The 19,795-nt window shown below is 43.9% G+C and overlaps 1 protein-coding gene and 1 long non-coding RNA gene across 6 annotated transcripts in view; one reads left to right on the forward strand and one right to left on the reverse strand.

Annotated features, from left to right (window-relative positions):
- The window catches only part of ALDH3B1 (aldehyde dehydrogenase 3 family member B1), a 35,411-nt gene that overhangs the window by 6,808 nt on the left and 8,808 nt on the right, over positions 1-19,795 (reverse strand). The window contains exons 2-8 of one of the 5 annotated variants that reach the window (XM_053287247.1): positions 13,628-14,189; positions 6,812-6,974; positions 6,568-6,678; positions 5,116-5,236; positions 3,596-3,681; positions 2,557-2,638; positions 753-1,139 (exon numbers count right to left, since the gene is read on the reverse strand). In XM_053287247.1, the coding sequence (XP_053143222.1) occupies positions 753-1,139; positions 2,557-2,638; positions 3,596-3,681; positions 5,116-5,236; positions 6,568-6,678; positions 6,812-6,974; positions 13,628-14,189 (1,512 nt within the window). Of the gene's footprint in view, positions 1-752; positions 1,140-2,556; positions 2,639-3,595; positions 3,682-4,473; positions 5,082-5,115; positions 5,237-6,567; positions 6,679-6,811; positions 6,975-7,812; positions 8,667-8,806; positions 9,099-9,210; positions 9,316-13,627; positions 14,190-19,795 lie in introns of those variants that run through there. The other 4 variants (XM_053287249.1, XM_053287250.1, XM_053287248.1 and 1 more) reach the window with 4 other exon arrangements.
- LOC128341141 (uncharacterized) overlaps positions 9,242-19,795 on the forward strand; it is a 48,444-nt gene continuing 37,890 nt past the window's right edge. Inside the window, exon 1 of the long non-coding RNA XR_008314227.1 lies at positions 9,242-9,288. This is a non-coding gene — a long non-coding RNA (uncharacterized LOC128341141). The remainder of the gene's footprint in view (positions 9,289-19,795) is intronic.

A 19,795-nucleotide genomic window follows, 5' to 3' on the forward strand; every position in this document is an offset into this window, starting at 1 on the left:
CGGAAGTCGTTGCCGGTTTAGATGCGGCTTCCTCGACCTACGAATTTTTAGATGCAGTTTCCTCGACTTACGAATGTTTCCGGACCTCCGTGGATGCGCTTTTCGACTTACGAAAATTCCGACCTACGAATGTGCGTTTGGAACGGATTATCTTCCTAAGTCGAGGGACCACTGTAGATTGCTACTCTTAGGGACTTCCTGTCTGCCTGCCTGCCTGGCCACTTCCTCTTCCTTCCCTTCCTTCTCCCTTGCAACATACAAGCTCCTCTCTCCCTGCACCATGTGTTCAGAGATGCAGAATCCATCTGCATCCAGCTAGGTAGATAGATTAGAGATCCTATCTCCTCACTTTCCTATCTAGAATGGAGTTCTCTAATAAATACTCCTTATATTGATTTGAAACTATGAACTGGCTCCAAGTTATTTTACTCTCAGCATACACACATGCCTAACCAAATTCCACTGTGTTGTGCCTCTGTTCACTCTGCTATAATGAAAAAGGGTTACTCTTACCAGAGAGAATCCCCAACAGTCTCCACATGGTGCCAGGGGGGCTGTGCAGCTTACTCAGCTTTGGCCGAAGTGCCACATAGGCACAGTCAGCCAGGGAGCCATACTTAGGGTTGATGGGGGCTGGCTCACCACTGGGCCTCACAATGAAGAACACTATTCTAGATATTACCAGTGACAAAAGGTCTCCCTATCTGCCCCCACCCCAGATCCTCCCTCCCAGTGCCAGGCCATTTGCTCACCAACGTAGCGGTCACACTCATCTGTCTCTCCACCAATGGCCAATCGACCACAATCCAGCAGGGCTCGTACACGGCGGAAGTGCTTGTCGTTGATCAAGCGGCCAAAGTCGGCCGAGTCCTGAGGAAAGCAGCCATAGAACTCACGGATAGCCTGGCGCAAGCAAGGCATCAGCCTCTCCTGCGTCTCCACGGTGCAGATCACATAGTCTGGCGCAATGCAGGTCTGGCCAGCATTGAAGTACTTGGCCCATACGATGCGGTTGGCTGCATTCTGGAAGTTGCAGCACTTGTCCACATAGCAGGGATTTTTGCCTCCCAGCTCCAGAGTCAGAGGTGTCAGGTGTTCGACCGCTGCAGCCATAATGATCTTCCCCACCCGGGGACTTCCTACAGAGGTAAGGCAAGATTTGAGATAGTTACACTCAAAATACTTCACCCCAAATTCTATACCGAGGAAAGCCTGATTCTGTGCTTTCAATGGAAATCTAACATTCTGCAGACAACAGCTGGGTGACAAATGGAATGGAGGAATGAAAAGGGCAGGTATTTGGGGTTAGGGAGGCAGGAACTGTCAGGCAGGGGACAGACAGTTCTACAGAGCGCAGAAGTTCTAAGCTCCAGACTACTGAACTCTCATCCAGCCCCTTTATAGTTTCTGAAGCTTCAGCAAATTTCCAGGCTTTACTGCCACCATGAGTAATGATGACAACGGGTGGGGGGAGGGGCAGGAACCAGAAGGAACAGTGTGCATTTCCAGTGGGTGGTGCTTTGTCCTAGATTTCTAAAGGACTATCCATCTATCTATCCATCCTGAGAATTTTAAAAGTTGCAAATACACAAATATACCACTTGTCTATGGGAGCATTCCTTCTCTGGCACTACCTATGAAGGCTAGAAATATGGGTGTAGGGATGGGGCAATCAAAGGAATTTCAGAATGCTGCATGAAATATAATACAATCTGGCTAGAGAAATCTTCAGGATACACAAACCCAGGATATGCCCTATATAAACACCTGATATGTGTCTAGGCATAGAAACTCAAGGAAATGGCAAAGCTCATATTTGGTACATAGAAGGAAGAGCTGGGGAACTGTCCTAATGATAGCTTAAGAATGGCCCACAATTGGCTCAGTGGCTGATTTCTAAAATAAGGTGCCTTGGCTCAAGCCTTTAAGCCAGACCTAGAAGTCCTAATCCCAAGCATGAAGGAAATCATTATGAATGTGTAGAGGCTCTCTTCTCTTTCACTAAGGCAATAGGCATGAAATGCCAGATTGAGAATCTAGTGCAAACTGTCGAGAAAAAGAGATCAGGGATGGTCATTTTCATTAGGTTCAAGAGAGCTTATGGGAAAGCTAGTATCAGTAATTGGCTATCCTTTCTGTCCACGATACCATGATGGCATCCATCTTTCCTTTCACCTGGAGACAAGACTCATGAAGAGGCACAGGTATCCATGCCGACAGGGCAGTCACAAGTGAAACAAGTGCCTAGGCTCTACAAGCTAGCTCAGCTGGACTGCAGAAGGTATGCATGATAGAGCTGCTTTGCAAACAAATGCGACCAACAGCTGCACTGGCTGACATGGTGGTCTAATAGAAAGACAGTGCCACTTGGCCTGGATCCAACCTCAGCCACAGACCTACTAGTTGGTCCTGAACAAATCATTCTCTAGCAGCCTCAAGAAAATCTGAACCCTGAAGACATTACATGTCTGTAGTTGTTATGCAGACACAGTGCTTTATTTTTTATGTGCTACATTGAAGAAAGAATAAGTCGAGGAATTAAAAAGGGAATGTCACCTGTGAAGAAGATGTAATCAAACTTGTTCTTCAGTAACTGACCGGTCTCTTCATGGCTGCCTGTCACCACCGCAAAGGTATCCTGTGAAATTAGGGAGAAGGTTTATGTCTCCTTGCCTCCAGTCCAGTCTTCACTAACCCATCACACACACAGATTCATGTAACTAAGCCCTAATGCTGTTTTTTCCAATCAACAGTCACTTTGCAGATGGAGAATTCAGAGAAAGAGCAGAAGGGGTGGAGAAGAGAGAGGGCATACTTAACCCTCTCCATGTGTACTGTTTTTCTGCTTCAAAGCCTCTGTGTCTAAACACACACACTTACACTTTCCCCTTTGGAACTTTGTGAGAAGAAAAACAGCTTGCAGTAGCAGGGAGGCAATTTGAAGCAGGGAAATCATAGAAACGGAAAGGATCAAGTACTTGCTCCCCTGCTTCTTTTCCAAAATGTCCTCTCCAAAGACTGCTTTTCATTAAAAGAAAATACCATCAGAGATCAGTTTCATACATCTGTGTATAACATGAAGTCAGTCCCTTACACACCTTCAGTTTTTAAAATGAAAGAGAATAAAACATCTGGTCTTTCCTTAAAGGTTATCATACATCCAATAACAAACTCTTTCCCTATGAACACAGTTACACAGAGTCCCTAATGCCACATACATTTTTACTCCAGACAACTTCATCTGCAGTAACTAAAGCTTATTTTTACTGTCACAGTGGCTTAGAAGTCCCACTTCAACTACAAGCATGCAAAATGGTGGGGAAGCCAATCTACAATTATGATCTTGTGTATGTGGCATGTGCCCACTGCACCTTGCTAGGGTTACAAACATACAAGTCACATTGCAATGAAATCTCACCCACTAGCACCCTCCTGAGAGATGGGATCAAGCCTGATATTAATCACATTAACTTTTCTGTACTGTCATATCAGGGAGCCAAGCTAGCCATGATTTTCAGCAGCAGGAGGACATGTCCACAAATAGCTGTTACGTTCCGATGAAAAGATAAAGCAGAGTTGTGGCTGAGGAACTCACCGGGTCAAGATAGCAAGGTAGTGTATCAGCAAGGAGTCTTTCAGTGCAGGTGCTTAGTTCTGAAGGTTTGAGAATCACACAGTTCCCTGGCGAGAGAGAAGAACATATCACTATGGTGGCAAGAGATAAACACCCACCATGGCCATGATCCAGCCTGCAGGAATCACTGTAAAGAGAACAGCAAAACAGGAGGCTCGAGGTTGTTGGATTCTGGAGGAAAGCCCTCAGATGGTGACACAGATCCCACCACACTGCCACCACAGGGCACGGCCCAGTCTCAACCACTCCCATGATCTTAAGCTTCACCACTGCCACCAAATAGACTTTTGTATTTTTTCTAGCTGTGTCTACTAAAACAGCCTTCCAAAGCTCTGTTTCCTTCAAAGTTAGGTAGGGTGGAAAGGCTTCTAAGCATGGGGTGGGGAAAACAGACAGAAGCTACAGTTAGTTAAATTCAAAAAAAGAGAAACTTTACTTTAAAAGAGTTCAATTCTAAACAGTAGGGTTTTTTTGGGGGGGGGGGCATTTAGTACAAAGAAACAGCAGCCAGATGAGTATAAGGAATAAATAAAATATGAGAAAAATGCATCCAAATCCACCTGCACCTAATATTGTGCCCTAACTCAGAGTCCTTACCAGGTAAAGGTAAACTGTGCCGTCAAGTCAATTTCAACTCCTGGCGCCCACAGAGCCCTATGGTTGTCTCTGGTAGAATACAGAAGTGGTTTACCATTACCTCCTCCCGCGCAGTATGAGATGATGCCTTTCAGCATTTCCATTGTCTGGGAAACATACCAGCGGGGATTCAAACCGGCACCTTTTGCTTGTTAGTCGAGCATTTCCCCGCAGCGCCACTTCAGGAGTCTTCCTATAATCACCTCTAGTCATCTTTTGCAATTAGCCTGGCTTTCTCAGTCTCAGATCTTGTTCTTTCTATCCAGTTCTGATGGTTCAATTCCAGACAGATGCTTCAGCTGCTCTGTGAGTGATTCAGTTATCCTGAGAGTTTCAGCTCAACTCTCCCAGTGATTCCTCAGCTCTAATTTCAGGAGCTTCTCTCAGCTCTTCTCTCCCAGATCTCCAAGACACCAGCTCCCACTCCATCTGGAACTTACACTAACCTGAACTCCTTCACTTGAACTAACTTCCTCTTTTGTTCTCCCACTTTTCAACTGCAACTCTGACAGCAACTTGCACTAAAGCTCTGCTCAAGGCAGCTTCCTTATATTCTATTTCCACTCCCCCACCAATTTTTTCAAATAAACCAATCAAAACAACTCCCTCCATTATTTTAAAACACATCAAATCAAATCAAACCCTCTCTTCCCACCAAAATTTTAATATAACTCTTCTCCCTCCCAAACCAAACTGTAGAACAGGAGCTGAGAACATTTGACCCTGCACAATATTTTTTTAACACAGAACATAGGGAGTAAGCAAATATATATTCAATACAGAAATCTGTAATACAAGAAGAGGAGGTTCAGGCCTCATTCCTTCAAAGATGACTTTTCACTCACCAGCTGCAATAGCTCCCACCAGTGGTATCAAGGCAAGGTTGATGGGGTAGTTGTAGGTTGCAATGATGACTACCACTCCAAAGGGATCCTTACGGATGAAGGCACAGTCAAGCTTTGTGGCCTACAAGGAGGCAAAGTCAGGAAAAGTCCATGGAGCAAAATGAAAAACAATAAAGCAGGCTGTAGACATGAAACCACTCAGGACCAGCACCAGGAGTTGGTCAAGCAGGCACTGACTGAGGGCCCAGAATAATCCATGGGTCTATAACTGACCTCTGAAGTCCTCAAAGGAAAATATTGCAGCTGCCAGCTTGTTCACCGAGAAGCACTCCCACCACCACCAAAGTAACCTTACTCAAACCCTTGTGAGGACCTTGTCCAGTGACACACTGATGAACGCATTGCATTATGGGAAAACAAAGATAGCAGCAGCCAGTATGGCTGCTCTCCTATGCGGCTAAGTGGGGAGCTTACAGTGCCACTTGACTGACACGGGCATAGGAAATGTTTACTTGGCCTCAGTGTACAAGTCTAGTGGTAGTGTGGTTTCCAAATTAGTCTTTGGCCTTACTACTATGAGGATTAGATTGTTTTGGCTTTTCTTTTCTCTACTTTACAAACATCCTGTGAGGACCAAATAGTGTTGGAGATAAAAAGACATTATACTACTAAGTAGGTTATGCTACTTTTCTGCCATTTCTTGCTCAAATTCTCCAGGGCCTTTTCAAAGCCTTGTTTAAGCCCAGCAAAGCTAGCTAGTTTGTACATCAGAACAGATCTGATGTTAAAAAAAAGGAGCATCCACCATTCAAGTAGGATTTGGAAGAGTGGTGCAAGATATCCTTAGATGACATGCAGATATTAAGCTTGTTTTTACATGACACTAAAAGCACTTTTGAGCCACGTTTGCATTGTCGGTGTGCACACAAGGGTAGAAAATAAACTTTAAAAGAACCATTTTAAATAAAAGTTAAATACATTTTAACTTTTGTAGGATTTGTGTTACAGACTTGGGAAAGGCAAAGGGTGCTTTCAGTATGATGAACCAAGACGATACAGTTTAAACCAGGGTTTCTTAACCTTGGGCCCCCAGATGTTGTTGGACTATAACTCCCATCATCCTCAGCCACAAAGGCCATGTCTGAGGATGATGGGAGTTATAGTCCAACAACATCTGGGGGCCCAAGGTTAAGAAACCCTGGTTTAAACAAGTTTACAAAAATTGCAGGTGAATTTACTAGACTTACTGGCAAAGGGTGTTTTCAGAATGATGAACCAAGACAAAATGGGTATCGAATCCACACAACAATTTTAAAAGGGAACAGTTTTGAAATCCATTCTCAGTTTGATTTGATACTTCAGCCTCTGATCTTCGTCCCTGCTGGTACAGCGCTACCACTCCCCACCACCCCGGAGTTCACATTTCCTCCCCTCTCATCTTGACCTCCTTACTAGGTTCTTGTGCACGCATTCATCCTTCATCCAGCAGCACAGGTTGTTGAGTGCACAGTTCACCTCATTCCTAGTGAGGGAAAGCTCAGAGAGCTCCGTCTCAAAAGGGGGCTGTGGGAAAGATAAAAAGACATTAGTGCTGTCTACACTGCTTAAGATCCACACCACAGAGCAGCTAGCTCTGGTTCCTCTGCCTTGGGGGAGAATTTGAGGTCCAAAAGCTAGTCTGGATCAGCACACTCACCTTGCGCAGATCTTGGTGCAAGGCATTTATAATATCTTGCTTCCTCTCATCCAGAAAGCGACCAAGCGCCTCCAGCTGCTCTCTCCGATACTCCACAGGGCGCGTCTTTCCTGTTAGCCAAGTGGCCCGCAAACAGTCTACCAGGCCAGCATAGGGATTCATACTGAGGAGAAAGCAAGTACTCATAGAATCAAAAGTATACAATGGAGCCCATTGGGTCTTTTTGTCAAATTGGCAAAGATGCCCATAACTATGTCATCCTTGCTGAATGTTTGTTTTGCTTTTCTTTGACAATCCACAAGGATGGAGTTCCACCATCCATACAGGAAGCAATTGATTAAGCTCCTTAAGAGGCAAAACGTCTCTTGGCCTGCCAAGATAGCAGGAACAGAGTTCACAAAACCCTATTGCAAGCCTTGACAAATTTTCTTTGGATCTAGGAGCCAGCCCCAAATTTTAGGGAGCCAAACAATAGACACTTGACAAAATTACCAGTCATAGTGATGAGAATGCGGGGGGGGGGAGTAAATGGGCTTCTCTTTATTCTCCTTACAAGTAATATATGTAGAACAGAAACATGGCTGCCAAGGAAAAATAAAGATTAAATTTCTAGGTGCCATGGCTCCCTAGAAGTTTGTCAGCCTCTGCACTATTGTATCTCCTTAAGAGTTTATGCCACATTTTCTCCTCACACTGTCATTTTTGCCATTATCATTCTCCTGGGAGCAGTGTTGGTGGTGTATGGGCTATATAAGTTGAAATCAAAAATCAGTTGCTTGGCATAAGCTTGGCCATTTTGCGTGGGTTTGCAATTAGATTTTTGCTTAGGCTGAAATGATTTTCATCCCTGGTAGTTGTTTCCCCTTCAGTTAGCAAAAATATATTTAGCATGGGAACCGCAAGTGCATGGGAACCAGAACCGCAAGATAAGACTGGGCCAGACTGGGCCACTGCTTGCTCGCATAATTTATGGCATATTCCCAGACGAAACAGGAACTAACCATGAGTTATGACATATAGCTGCTTCTTTTTGTGTAACTGTTTTCTTAAGGATAATTTGGTGTATAAATGTGTTGCTTCTGTATCAGGCCTCTGTCGTGCTTTGAGTGCGAGCCGAGCAGCACCTTTGCTACTTAAGGGCAAATAAAACTTTGATCTTAAGTCCTCTCGTCTGGGCTGATTATTGGGCTCCATCCGCCCAGGAACGAACGTCCCCTATTGGGGTCAGGGGTGCCCCGATACTTCATTGGGGATCACAATCACACTGGGCTGCTAGAGATAGGAGCAGCCATCTTGGCCCATAGGTTCCATTGGTATTTAGGACAAACCATCACAGTGCAGAACTCCTAAACTCAGTAGGTGGTAATACTCAACATGCATTTTCCTACATATCAAGCCTCAATGAATAAAACAGGAACACGGGAGGATATGTACAGGAATACTGGAGTTTCCAGGAACTACAAATCACAGTGAGCAACAAGCTGTAAGGCTATAAATCCCTGAAAAAACTAGTCTGCAGACTATCTGAACCACAGTGAAGCATGTGTAACTAAGGCAGACTCTCGACAAATAAGAACACCAGTGACCATAACCCTAAAGCTGGCATTAAAGGCCTATAAAGGAAATTCCAAACCAGCTGTGACCAGGGCCAGAGACTGGCCGCCAGACTGAAGTAGAGAGGAATCCTCTGCTCGGTGTTCCCAGTATGTTAATGTACTTCAAGCACATTAAAGTACATTTAACTGCAGTGCATTTGCTCACAATCATCCCTTGCATTTCTCATCTCTCTCCCCCCCTCTCTTTTCCCGTCTCCTCTGTTGCTTCCAAACAGCAAAAATTTAAATTATATCTGTCCTTGCAGAGATTCCCCCCACTCTATCCCTCCCACCCCGCTCTTGGACTAGGAACCATGACAGGGACCAAGTGCGCAAGCAATCCTGGTTGCTTGGAATGGAGATCTTTCCTATTTCCACTATACGACGAATATTAATATACCGCTTTTCAATAAAAAGTTATGAGGAAGTGGAGAGCGTCTTAGAGGAAAAGCTGAAAGCGACATAAAACTCTTCGCGGAGAGACTAGAAGAAGCGGTATCAGAACAAAAGCGGAGACATTAGAAGGACCAGTTAGGGGGGAAGGAAGTTCTTAAACAACAAGCGTTGTTTAACTGGACTAGCACCGCTTTAGAGAACATAATCTCAGTGAGTAGCGGATTGATTTATTTTTTTGGACAGATGTTGATTAAAAAAAAAGATCCTGCACGCGCAACGACAACAAAAGCAACTCGATCCTCATCCGTCCCGCGAGGTACAACTTTTTCAGACAAGCCCCGCCTCCTTAAGTAGCTCCCACCCCTTGGCTCGAGCAGGCTCCGCCCACGAGCCCTGGCCACCACGCACCTCTCTTGCTATGCCTTTAACGTTTCAGGTTCGCGGAATCGCGGGGGCGACGCGTTTCTCGGCAGCTGTTGTGTAATTGTGAGTGTTTGCCGCCCCCGATCAGCTGTGCCGTAGCTGATTGGACAGCTGAGGTGGCTAGCAGGAGGGCTGTCGCTTTGAGTCTGGCCATTTGGGGCGGAAATAGGAAATAAAAGGAAAGGGAATCGGGGCTGTTTTTCACATGGCGAAAACTCTGAGGTGTGTTCCCCCGCCCCCGGGTTTTCTTGGGTGGCTTTGTACGTAGCTGCGCTAACCATAAAGTGAGGGAGTTACTCTCTCTCCCTCCTGGGTTTTCTCAGGTCTTGAACATAGGAAGTTGCCTTCTACCCAGTCAGACTTCGTTTGGCCCATCTAGGTCAGTGTTGTCTACACAAACTGGCAGCATCTCCTCCAAAATTACAGGCAGTTTCTCTCAGCCCTATCTTGAAGATGCCAGGGAAGGAACTTGGGACTTTCTGCATACAAGCCTGCAGGTGCTCTTCCCAGAGCAGCCTCATCCACCCCTGAGGAGAATATCTTACAGTGCTCACACATGTGGTCTCCCATTCAAATGCAAACCAGGGTGGACCCTGCTTAGCAAATGGGACAATTCATGCTTGCTATGGCGCAGCAGGGAAATGACTTGATTAGCAAGCCAGAGGTTGCCGGTTTGAATCCCCGCTGGTATGTTCCCCAGATTATTGGAAACATCTATATTGGGCAGCAGGGAGATATAGGAAGATGCTGAAAGGCATAATCTCATACTGCATGGGAGATGGCAATGGTAAACTCCTCCTGTATTCTACCAAAGACAACCACAAGGTCGCCAGGAGTCGACACCGTATCGACGGCAAACTTTACCTTTGCCACAAGATCAGTGGGCATTGGAAGACCACAGACTTAGATTCCAAAGTTCTGGAGAGGTGACTGGGGAGTGAGTTCCTGGGATTAAAGAAGGAAACTCCCCAGACTCCTGGACACTTTCCAGATTACACACAACAACAGCGGTAAAATACTTCATCTTGGCAGAATCATATTGAAAATGACCCCCAGAATCTCACTCCAACAATGGGGAAGGAAATACAGCTACTTTTTTGAGATGCACATGCAATGTGGTAGCTCTATAACGCAATGATAAAACCCAAAAGAAGTTGTCATTGTGAACGGCACCTTGCTGTCAGCGCAAGGACTGTGGTGTCACAACACGGGAAGTACGGAAGCACACTTAGCAGATCCGTAATGACGCTGTTGTAGGGTTTAACCTGGAAAGCGCCTTGATTCAGCATCCAGATCTACCAGTGCTCTTTTCAAAACAGATTGCTTGCAAAGCATGCCTAACCCTGAACCAATTTAAAAGCCTATTATTGATTTGCAGGATTACTGTGTGGAGGCTTTCTTCCTGTTTATCCAGAAACTAGTCTTGCCGGTCTACTTATCATTGTAGGCGTGAGCCTCTCCCCGTCCCTTATTAACGATCAAAAGCATCTGAGACTAACAATCTTGACCTGCCTTGGAGTTTTTTTTTAATGTCATTTGGTCAACAGATGCTATAATCTTTCTTTGGTTTGAAGCAGTATTTGCAATTTAGTCCAATTTTGAGATTTAAACCAGTTTTGAGAAGACACCCTCTCTCCTGAAAGCCCTTCCCTACAATCCAGGGTTGTAATTACTTAACAGGGAAAGAAAAAACACTTTCCTCTGTTCCAAGGTGCCCACTGAGCACCTTGGAGCAGATACAAAGTGGTTGTGCACTTTATCACCACTACATGTACCATGGCAGAAGCCTTGCTCAAATTAAACCATGCCCTGATCAACAGATTGCTTATGTCAGTGATAGCGCTTGGAATCAACCAATTAAACCAGTGGTTGTGGCTGGGGGTGCTGGGAGTTGTAGTTCAGCAACATTTGGAGGAACCCAGGTGGGAACCCCTGGACTAGTCATATAAAAATTAAATGACCTAGGTGCATGCAGCACAACCGCTGAATAAAGTGACCTGCGCATTACAAGAGACCTCATGCTGTGCACCGTTGGTTGTTAACCCATTGGGTTTTTCATGATGGAAATGGAGTAACACAACATGCACTGGAAGGTGCTTTGGCCTGTGCGCCAGAATTCTTTGACTAAAGCTGAATAATAATTATTGCAAAACAAAAAGTCAGTAGATAAAGGGGCCCAAATATTGATCATAATATTGATCAAACTGGCCTCATTACAAACAAACAAACAAACAAACAAAGGACCATATGAGGCAAAAACAGGAAGAAAAGTGCTCTCAGGTGCAGAAGTGAGAGAGCATGCAGGGCATACCTTTGGGAGCCAGCCCTCCCATACATCACTATCTACAGGTTACACTATTCTTCTACAGGTTACACTATGGTCCCTCCAGGGACATAGCTCTAATTGAATGGGGAGGAGGGGTCAAATGTCTCTGGGCCCCTGAGGGAGGGAGGGAGGGGGCTGCTGACTGGGAAAACAGTTTGCTTTTTGTTCTCTCCCTTTCACCCCTCTGAAGAAGAAGGGGGGGCGGGGGGGCATCTTCATATATTTTTTATTTTGTCCCACTCCAACCTTGCTATGGCCCTGGGTCCCAATACCTTTTCTTCCTCACGCAAGTTTTTCTCCTTCCATGATCAGGTTGCAGGCCTGCTCAACTTAGGGCCCCCCCCCAGCTGTTCTGGGACTACAACTCCCATAATACCCAGCCACAGTGGCCAATAGCCAGGGAATATGGGAATTGTTGTAAGCCAACATCTGCAGGAGGGCGGGCCGAAGTTGAGCAGCCCTGAATGTAGTATGAAAAGACACTGGTGTTTCACCAGATTTTCACTGCCTTGCAGATCACAAGTTATGGGATTTGAAGACTGTCATCACATACACACCTGTAAGAATCAGTGAGCATGTCAGAATGGGTATTTATATAAATATGGATATACTATTTATGTTTTAAACATGCCCCAAGTGACCAGTATCATGGTAGAGAGAACATTCTTCAAAACTATGTGAATAAATGCAAAGCCAAATGTACCGTATATTGCACCAGAATCTCAACATTTGTCATAAAGGTAGTATAACATTGCATACCATATTCTGATGGTAGTAACTAGGATGGGGTTTTTATCTCAACATTGGAAATGTTTGAGCATAAACTGAGATGGCTCTGGACAAAGAAAGAAGGGAGATGTTGGCTGGAACTGTAGCTGACAAGGGTGGGGCCATGAAGAGGGAAGCTATGCAAGGCATAGAGAGAATCAGTGTTCTCTCTAATTTTTTTGATCTGTGTGCGGAATGAGTTTCTTTCTGGGTGGCAGGATCAAAGCAGTGTGTGCGCACCTGCATTCAGAATGGGGCCTTCCTGATTCAACCTGAGTGGGATCTTAAATTAACTGAGTGGACTTGTGAACGTGTGCACGCCTTAGAAGGAACACTGGAATATCTCTGAATATCCCTCTTGCCCATCTGCCTCCGCATCATCTTCTGACGGTCTTTTCGAATGCTTTCCTACAACCATGAGGACTAGAAAGTAGGAGTGTGGGGTTTTGTTTTTTTATTAAAAAGGTTAATATTCCCAGGAAGTCAAATTCAGGCTCAATCTATATGCCATCTTACATGACATGTGCTCAGTATGCTTTGCCCCTGCATATATTATTGTTTTATTTAAAATTATTTAAAGTGCATTTAGGTAGCATTCTTACAGCCCAATTTTAAACAGGCTTTTTGAGAAGTAAGTCCCACAGACTTCAATGAGACATAGTCAACACTAAATATGCCTAGAATTATACCTTTAAAATGCAAAATGTAGCCATTTTTACACTGCTCATCCTCACAACCACCTGATGAATTTGCTCATTGTTGCTTTTCCCATTTTACAGATGGAAAAGTAAGCGTGAGAGAGTGAGAGCAAGAGCGCACAGCTGAGCTACAGGGCTGATATGCTTTTCTGGGCAGAGACTTCTGCTACAATTGACAGACCTTAAATATGTACAGCTTTTCCCAGGATGGAGATGAAGGGAGAAAGCTGCACCTGTTGAATTTTGAAATTTTGCATGTTGTGTTGCTATGAATAGTACAGAACTTCATTCATTCAGGGGGAAAAGGATTCTACTAGCTAAGGTCCAAAAGCGACATCTCCACAAAGTCACACCTAGCTATATGTTAATTGGAATATCCTCACGCTTCCTTTTCCCCATTATGACTGCGATCCTAGGTATATTTACTAGAGAAGAAGTTCCCAGCCTTGGCTGCCCAGATGTTATTGGACTGTAACTCCCATCACACCCAGCCACACTGGCCTTCAGTTATGTGTAGTGTGAACATATCCTCAACTTAATAGAAAATAACATGGCCAGTAACCATGTGAGATCCTCCCTGGTCTGTTCAGTCTTGGTACCTATTCCTTACCTAACACTTGGCTTGTCTTCGCTCTGTTGTTGGGGAAGTTCCTGGAATTTGTGTTGTCGTTGACTTATATTCTGCTGTCCTGAAGAGCAAATGCTCTGACTGTCACTACTTTGTTTGGGAAGTTCCTGGGGTTTGGGTTGTGGTCTGGTAGGCTGCTGTCCTGAGCAGCTAGGCTGCCGTCCTGAGCAGCCAGTGCTTTGCCAAGCACTACTTTGCCTGTCACTGCTTTGGAGGGAAACGCCCTGGAACCTTTGTTGTTGTGATGGTCTCAGATTGTGTTCTGCAGAGCTGGTGTTCTGCCTGTTTTCACTTTGGCTGGGAAGCTGCAGAGTTTGGCATTGTGGTCTCACATTTTGTTGCCCTGGACAGCTAGTATTCTGCTGCTGGTCTTCACTTTGGAGTGGAACATCCTGGAATTTTTGTTGTGATGGTCTCACATTTTGTTGTCCTCCAGAGGTGGTGCTCTGTGTGTTTTTGCCTTGGTTGGGAGCTTGTGGAACTTGATGTTGTTGACTTATGTCCTGCCACTGTCCTGAGAATACATTTTGGATTATTTCTCCAGCTAGAAAGGGAGAAGAAAATAGTCAATCAGGTGTACTCTGGCTGCTAGAACAGAACAGCTGCTTATGGTTTCAGCATATATTGTTAACTAAAATTATAGCTTATAAATTATAAGTTATGATCTCCTCCCATGGAAAGGGGAGTTATTCAGTTCTTGCACAGTGCTAGTCTTAGCCTGCATTAGTCTTCTATATATTCTGGAATGCGAGGGAAGCTTGAAGCCTGTAGACTGAAGTGCCCTCTACCATTGCATTCGGCCAAGCCTATGCACCCAGCTAGTGTCAGTTCCAGTGGTAATGAGAAGTGGGTGGTCATCAGCCTAGCATACCTCACTGGAAGTGAGAAAAAAAACCACTACCATGGAAATGCACAATTAAGCCAAATTAAAAGCCCACACTCATTCATTGTGAGGAATTTTGTTGCCTGGGTGAGAAGGTAGGATTTGGAAATGACAAGGACAATGATAGTCACGAGCTTTGCTGTTTTAGCAAAAACATGAGTGTGAATAAATAGTTGCACCATTGTCCTTATATGTTTAATTTGTTATGATTGTGTTTAAGTGTTTCAGTAACTTCAGACCTATCAATATGCCTCGCTAATCACAATTGTAACTTCCCTTTCTCCAAGGAACCCATGCATGGAGGTTATTTCCTTTTATCCTTATAACAAGCATATAAGGTAGGCTATGCTCCCTTGTTCAAGTACATTCATCTTGAGCCAGGATACCACACTGGCTGGCCAGGCCTGGTGATTGTTCTTGCCTCTCTTAATATTCTTCACTAATGAGGACCTGTTTATGCTGCTCCTCTCACTTGGTAGTCGCCTGGAAATATTCAGAGTATGTTTTTCTGTACAATGGTGCTAAGTTCACTATTATTTTTCTAGATATTTATTTTTAGTTGGCACTCTGTGTATTTATGGTTATTTCTATAGACTCTTGTGTATAAAGGTGCCGGTATAACACCCACTCATCTTTACATCAGTCCTGTAAAGCAGATCATCAGAGTCCCCATTTTCCAGACAGGAAATTGTAGCTGAAAGTGATTCAACCAAGGCCAGCAGTTAATTCAATCTAAAAAGCTGCAGACTCAGATTAGTTTATGATTAGAGCTGTACCCAGTGATGTGTTTCCTAGAAATGTTTGGATCAGAAATTTTTTGATGACCTAAATCAATTGGACTCTGATGTACTTACGGTTTTAATTTACCCCTTATTTACATTGTGTGTGTGTGTGTGTAGAGAGAGAGGGGGGAGGCAGAGAAAGAGAGAGATGCTTCCTAAGGACACCTGTCTTAGAAACGGTAATTGCTGCTTTGGAATTGCCCTATTTTACTGGCATTGTACCCACTGACTGTTAGTTATAGAGGTTATTATTCACACAATCAGCCCAACCCAGGCTAGGGCAGACCAGCCTGGGCTGCTTGCGTGGAGCATTGGGATCACTCCCGATTCCGGTGCTTCCGCCCCCGCTAGCCCGGCTTTTTAACCCAGTGTTTAACCGAGGTTAAATGAAGCTGCAGTTCATTTAACCTCGACAGATGATTGTATGTACGATAACCGCCGGGTTAAAAGGCTCCCCCCTGGCCTGCCACCATTTCCAGCTGCAAGTTGGGTGGGGGAGGAGTGGCCACACTGAGCACCACAGCTGCTCTAATGAGAGCAGGCACCACGGCACCTGTGCCACGTATTTAACCCCTCCCCATTATTCTGCAATGTAGACAAAACCACTCTCTCCCCTTCTTGCTATTTGCCTCAAGAGGCAAGCTGTTTCTTTCCTGAGACAACATTAGCAGCTTTGTGTGTATATATATATATATACTCAATAGCTCCTATAGACATCAAGCCTGGGATGTATGAAGGACCTTTAGATAAAACCAGGAAGATTTTCAGATAGGGCTTTTAGCTTGCTTCTCCTCCAGAATAGAGGGTGTGCTTTCACATATCAGCCAGATTTACCCCAAAGCCCCTGCAAGCTTTCGCGGGGAGCAATCCAGACATGATTTGGGTTTTTCATTGCACATTAGAATCTGATTTATATCTAGGGTAAAAAAAATCCACGTTTTGCGTTGGTTTTGGGGGGCAAATTCGAACACACAGTAAAGCCTCACATTAAACCTGCGGTAAAGCCTGCTGTCTGGACTGGAAATGCTCCAGGTGATAGTATCTGGTCTGAAGAGAATGGGAAAGGGCAGGGTCCTTGGTAATCCCTCTTGTGACCAAGGAGTGTCTTAGCCCTGTTGGTTTTAGACAAGACCACATTCATCATTATGTGTCACACAGATGCCACATTCTCAAATTAATTTAACTATATCTTCTGTAGAACTGGCCAAACTAGTGTGAGGCAACAAAGAGTGTCTATGAGGAATAGTCCCTCATACTTCTCAGACTCTCCTGCCTAAGGGAGACTCGGAAGAGATATCCTTCCCCCAATTCTGAGATTCTTTAAGTTCCAGACATTGCTGTATTTGGCCTAACTGCTCTACATTCACAAAGCAGAGCAAAGCCAGTGTGCTTGTCTCACAAACTTGGGAAAACCTGTGACTCTTTCTATTTCTTCTCTCCCATGTGCAGTCACAGAATTCCATAATTTCTTCCTTTTCAGTTTCTTCAAGAACTTTCCCATCTGAAGCTACTGCTAAACCTGTCTTCTGATACTTTCCTCTAGAGCAGTGCCTCTCAGTAGAACTGATTCTGTAAACTGAAAGCTGTACACACCATGGCAGTTTGTGTTCTTTCTTCCTCCTATGTTTTCCCTGCCTATTTTTTTCTGAATCCCTCAGCTAAAATAGAGTAATGAACTGCCTTCAAAAGAAGACTGGCTGATAAAAATTTTGGAATATGCAGAGATGGCAAAACTTACAGCACTAATAAGAGACCAAAACTTGGAATGTTTTAAAGAAGACTGGAAACCATTCTTCTTGTATCTAAAGAATTACTTTCCTACTATGGACTTTACAGCAGGGTTTGAAATTTAGCAAAAAACTGCAGGTTGGGTAGATTAGCTATGTTTGTAAGGGTTTGAATCTATGTTTTGAATTATTATTATAGCAAGGGTAAATTTTATAGCTGATGATTCATGAAGAGATGTGTGTGGGAAGTCCACCTTTTTGTGTGTATTTGCAATGAATGATTGTTAAAATTAATAAAAATTGAATTTGGGGAAAAAAAGAATCCCTCAGCTAAAATAATCCTTCCTCCTGCCATTATGATCACCTCTGTCCTTAATCTTTTAAATTTAACAACATCAAGCCTCTTGTCTTTGCTTTTAAAGTTCTCTATGAGCTAATTCACAGATGCATCATTTGACAATTCTTAGTTAAATATATTAGTTGAAAAATGCTGACTGACATCGAGACTAAAATATCCTCATAAATACTTTAGTTCATTTCAATGAGACTATTCCGGTGTAATCTAGTCAGGATGTCAACCATTATGTTTGAATTGGCATGGACATATGAGAGCTTGGTCAATGATAAGCAATCTGTGATGACTGATTCAGAAATGTAAGTCATAATTGGCTGTTGCAAAACACACAAAAGGAAGTATTTCTTCACACAGTGCATAATTAACTAGTGGAACTGCTTGCCACGGAATGTCAGTCACTAGCTTGGAAGGCTTAAAAAGGACTAGACAGATTCACAGAGGACACATTTACCAGTGTCTCTTTGATTTTTGCCCGTTTCTGTACTTCTGCATGTTAGGTTTAATAATGTACTTGGCTCTCACATGCTTAGTTCTTTTTAGTGTGTTTTCCAAAGAAAAGAAGACTTATGTGATCACTGTGTGCGTGTATCCCTAATAAGGTTTGTGTATATTATCCAATACAAAGCAAATTTACACCACATCAGGGGAAAATATTTTTTACCATCCACCATCTTGGTTCAAGATAGCAGATAATCAAAGTATAAGCAACACCCCTTTAGCTCTTATGTGTTTATAGTCCAATACAGATCAATTTCACAGCACATAGGATAGGGTCCTAGGGTATCCTGAAGAGGGATATTTTCTTTACAGTCCACCATCTTGGAAACAGATGGTGGTCATACACATTATGACTTTAAAACTGTGTTGGCAAAAATAGTGGACAAACAAGCCTGATGTCCAAAAATTGTAATAAAATATTATCACACAGATTTCATTATAACCCTTAATTATAACTTCAGTGTTGAAAGAAGTGGAAAGTAGGCTCAATTCATTCAACTTAAAACTGCTTGTCCAGTCAATAGCAGGCACAGGGAAGCCTGATTCAGATCAGGGCCACACTGTTAGGGGCCACTCTTGTTGTCCACCACTATTTGCCATGTGGGAGAAGTTCCCACTGGCACCAATGGGAGCTTCCTTTCCGTGGCAATAACATTGGGGAGGGGCATCTGAAAAAGGGCCATAGTGGGCCAGAATTAAAGCCTTACATACCATGGTCCCAATCTGCTTCCCCACCACCTCTGCAGCTGATTTTGAGAGAATAACTAAGCATGTCAGGGCCAAGCATATTATGAACACCAGAGGCTGAGAACAAATAACAGGTGGTGGTCATCACCTCCAAGCTCTCTTAGTGAATCAACAAGCAGGATTTGGTAACTGCTATAGAAAACAGGAACATAGGAAGCTGCCATATACTGAGTCAGACCATTGGTCTATCTAGCTCAGTATTGTCTTCACAGACTGGCGACGGCTTCTCCAAGGTTGCAGGGAGGAATCTCTCTCAGCCCTATCTTGGAGAAGCCAGGGAGGGAACTTGAAACCTTCTGCTCTTCCCAGAGCGGCTCCAACCCATGAGGGGAATATCTTACAGTGCTCAAACTTCTAGTCTCCCTTTCATATGCAACCAGGGTGGACCATGCTTAGCTAAGGGGGCAAATCATGCTTGCTACCACAAGACCAGCTCTTGTATGATTTGAAAGCAGCAGTCAAGGAATGATTAACCTTCCTCTCTGACCATTGCTGGTGTAAAGCTGCACAGGTGTAAAGCTGCACAGTGGGTAGGGTTGCCATATTTTGGCTCTCCAAATCTGGGTACCCTCATTTACATATTATGTAAATTGGGATGTAAATAGCAGGTGCATTTTCCAGTTGGCTTGTATTTGCTCTGGATATCTACAAACAATAGTTGGGGAAGATCTCTTTGCCTGACCATTTTCCTGAGCATTAAACATCCAGACTTTATATCCCCACACTTTCTAATATAAAAATTCAGTTTTTTAACAATGTCTAATAAGCTGACTGTAGTGCAGTCATAGATTCCTCACCAACTGCAGACTACCATTCCACTCCGTTTTCCGGTACCTGAATACACTATTGATTGGAGAATAAATATGCTATTTATTGGTTTAAATATGCTAATTTAAATATGCTATTTATTGTTGAAGGTGAAGATCATTAAAGGTCATGCTGAGGAGCAGTGCTGACTCTGAGTGCATTTTCATTGCCCCTAAATTCTACAATCAACCCAACCAAACTGGTACTAGGGATTAAGACTTTCATGCTTAAGCCTTTTCCCGGTCGCCAGTGGTGTACTGCTAATGAGGCAAAGGGAGACAAATTTCTCCTGGCCTACAACCTCTGAGCGCCCCCCCCCCCCCCCGCCAATCCTTGCCCTCTCGATTCTGC

This window comes from Hemicordylus capensis, chromosome 1 (genome assembly GCF_027244095.1).
Source record: "Hemicordylus capensis ecotype Gifberg chromosome 1, rHemCap1.1.pri, whole genome shotgun sequence".
Taxonomy (NCBI): domain Eukaryota; kingdom Metazoa; phylum Chordata; class Lepidosauria; order Squamata; family Cordylidae; genus Hemicordylus; species Hemicordylus capensis.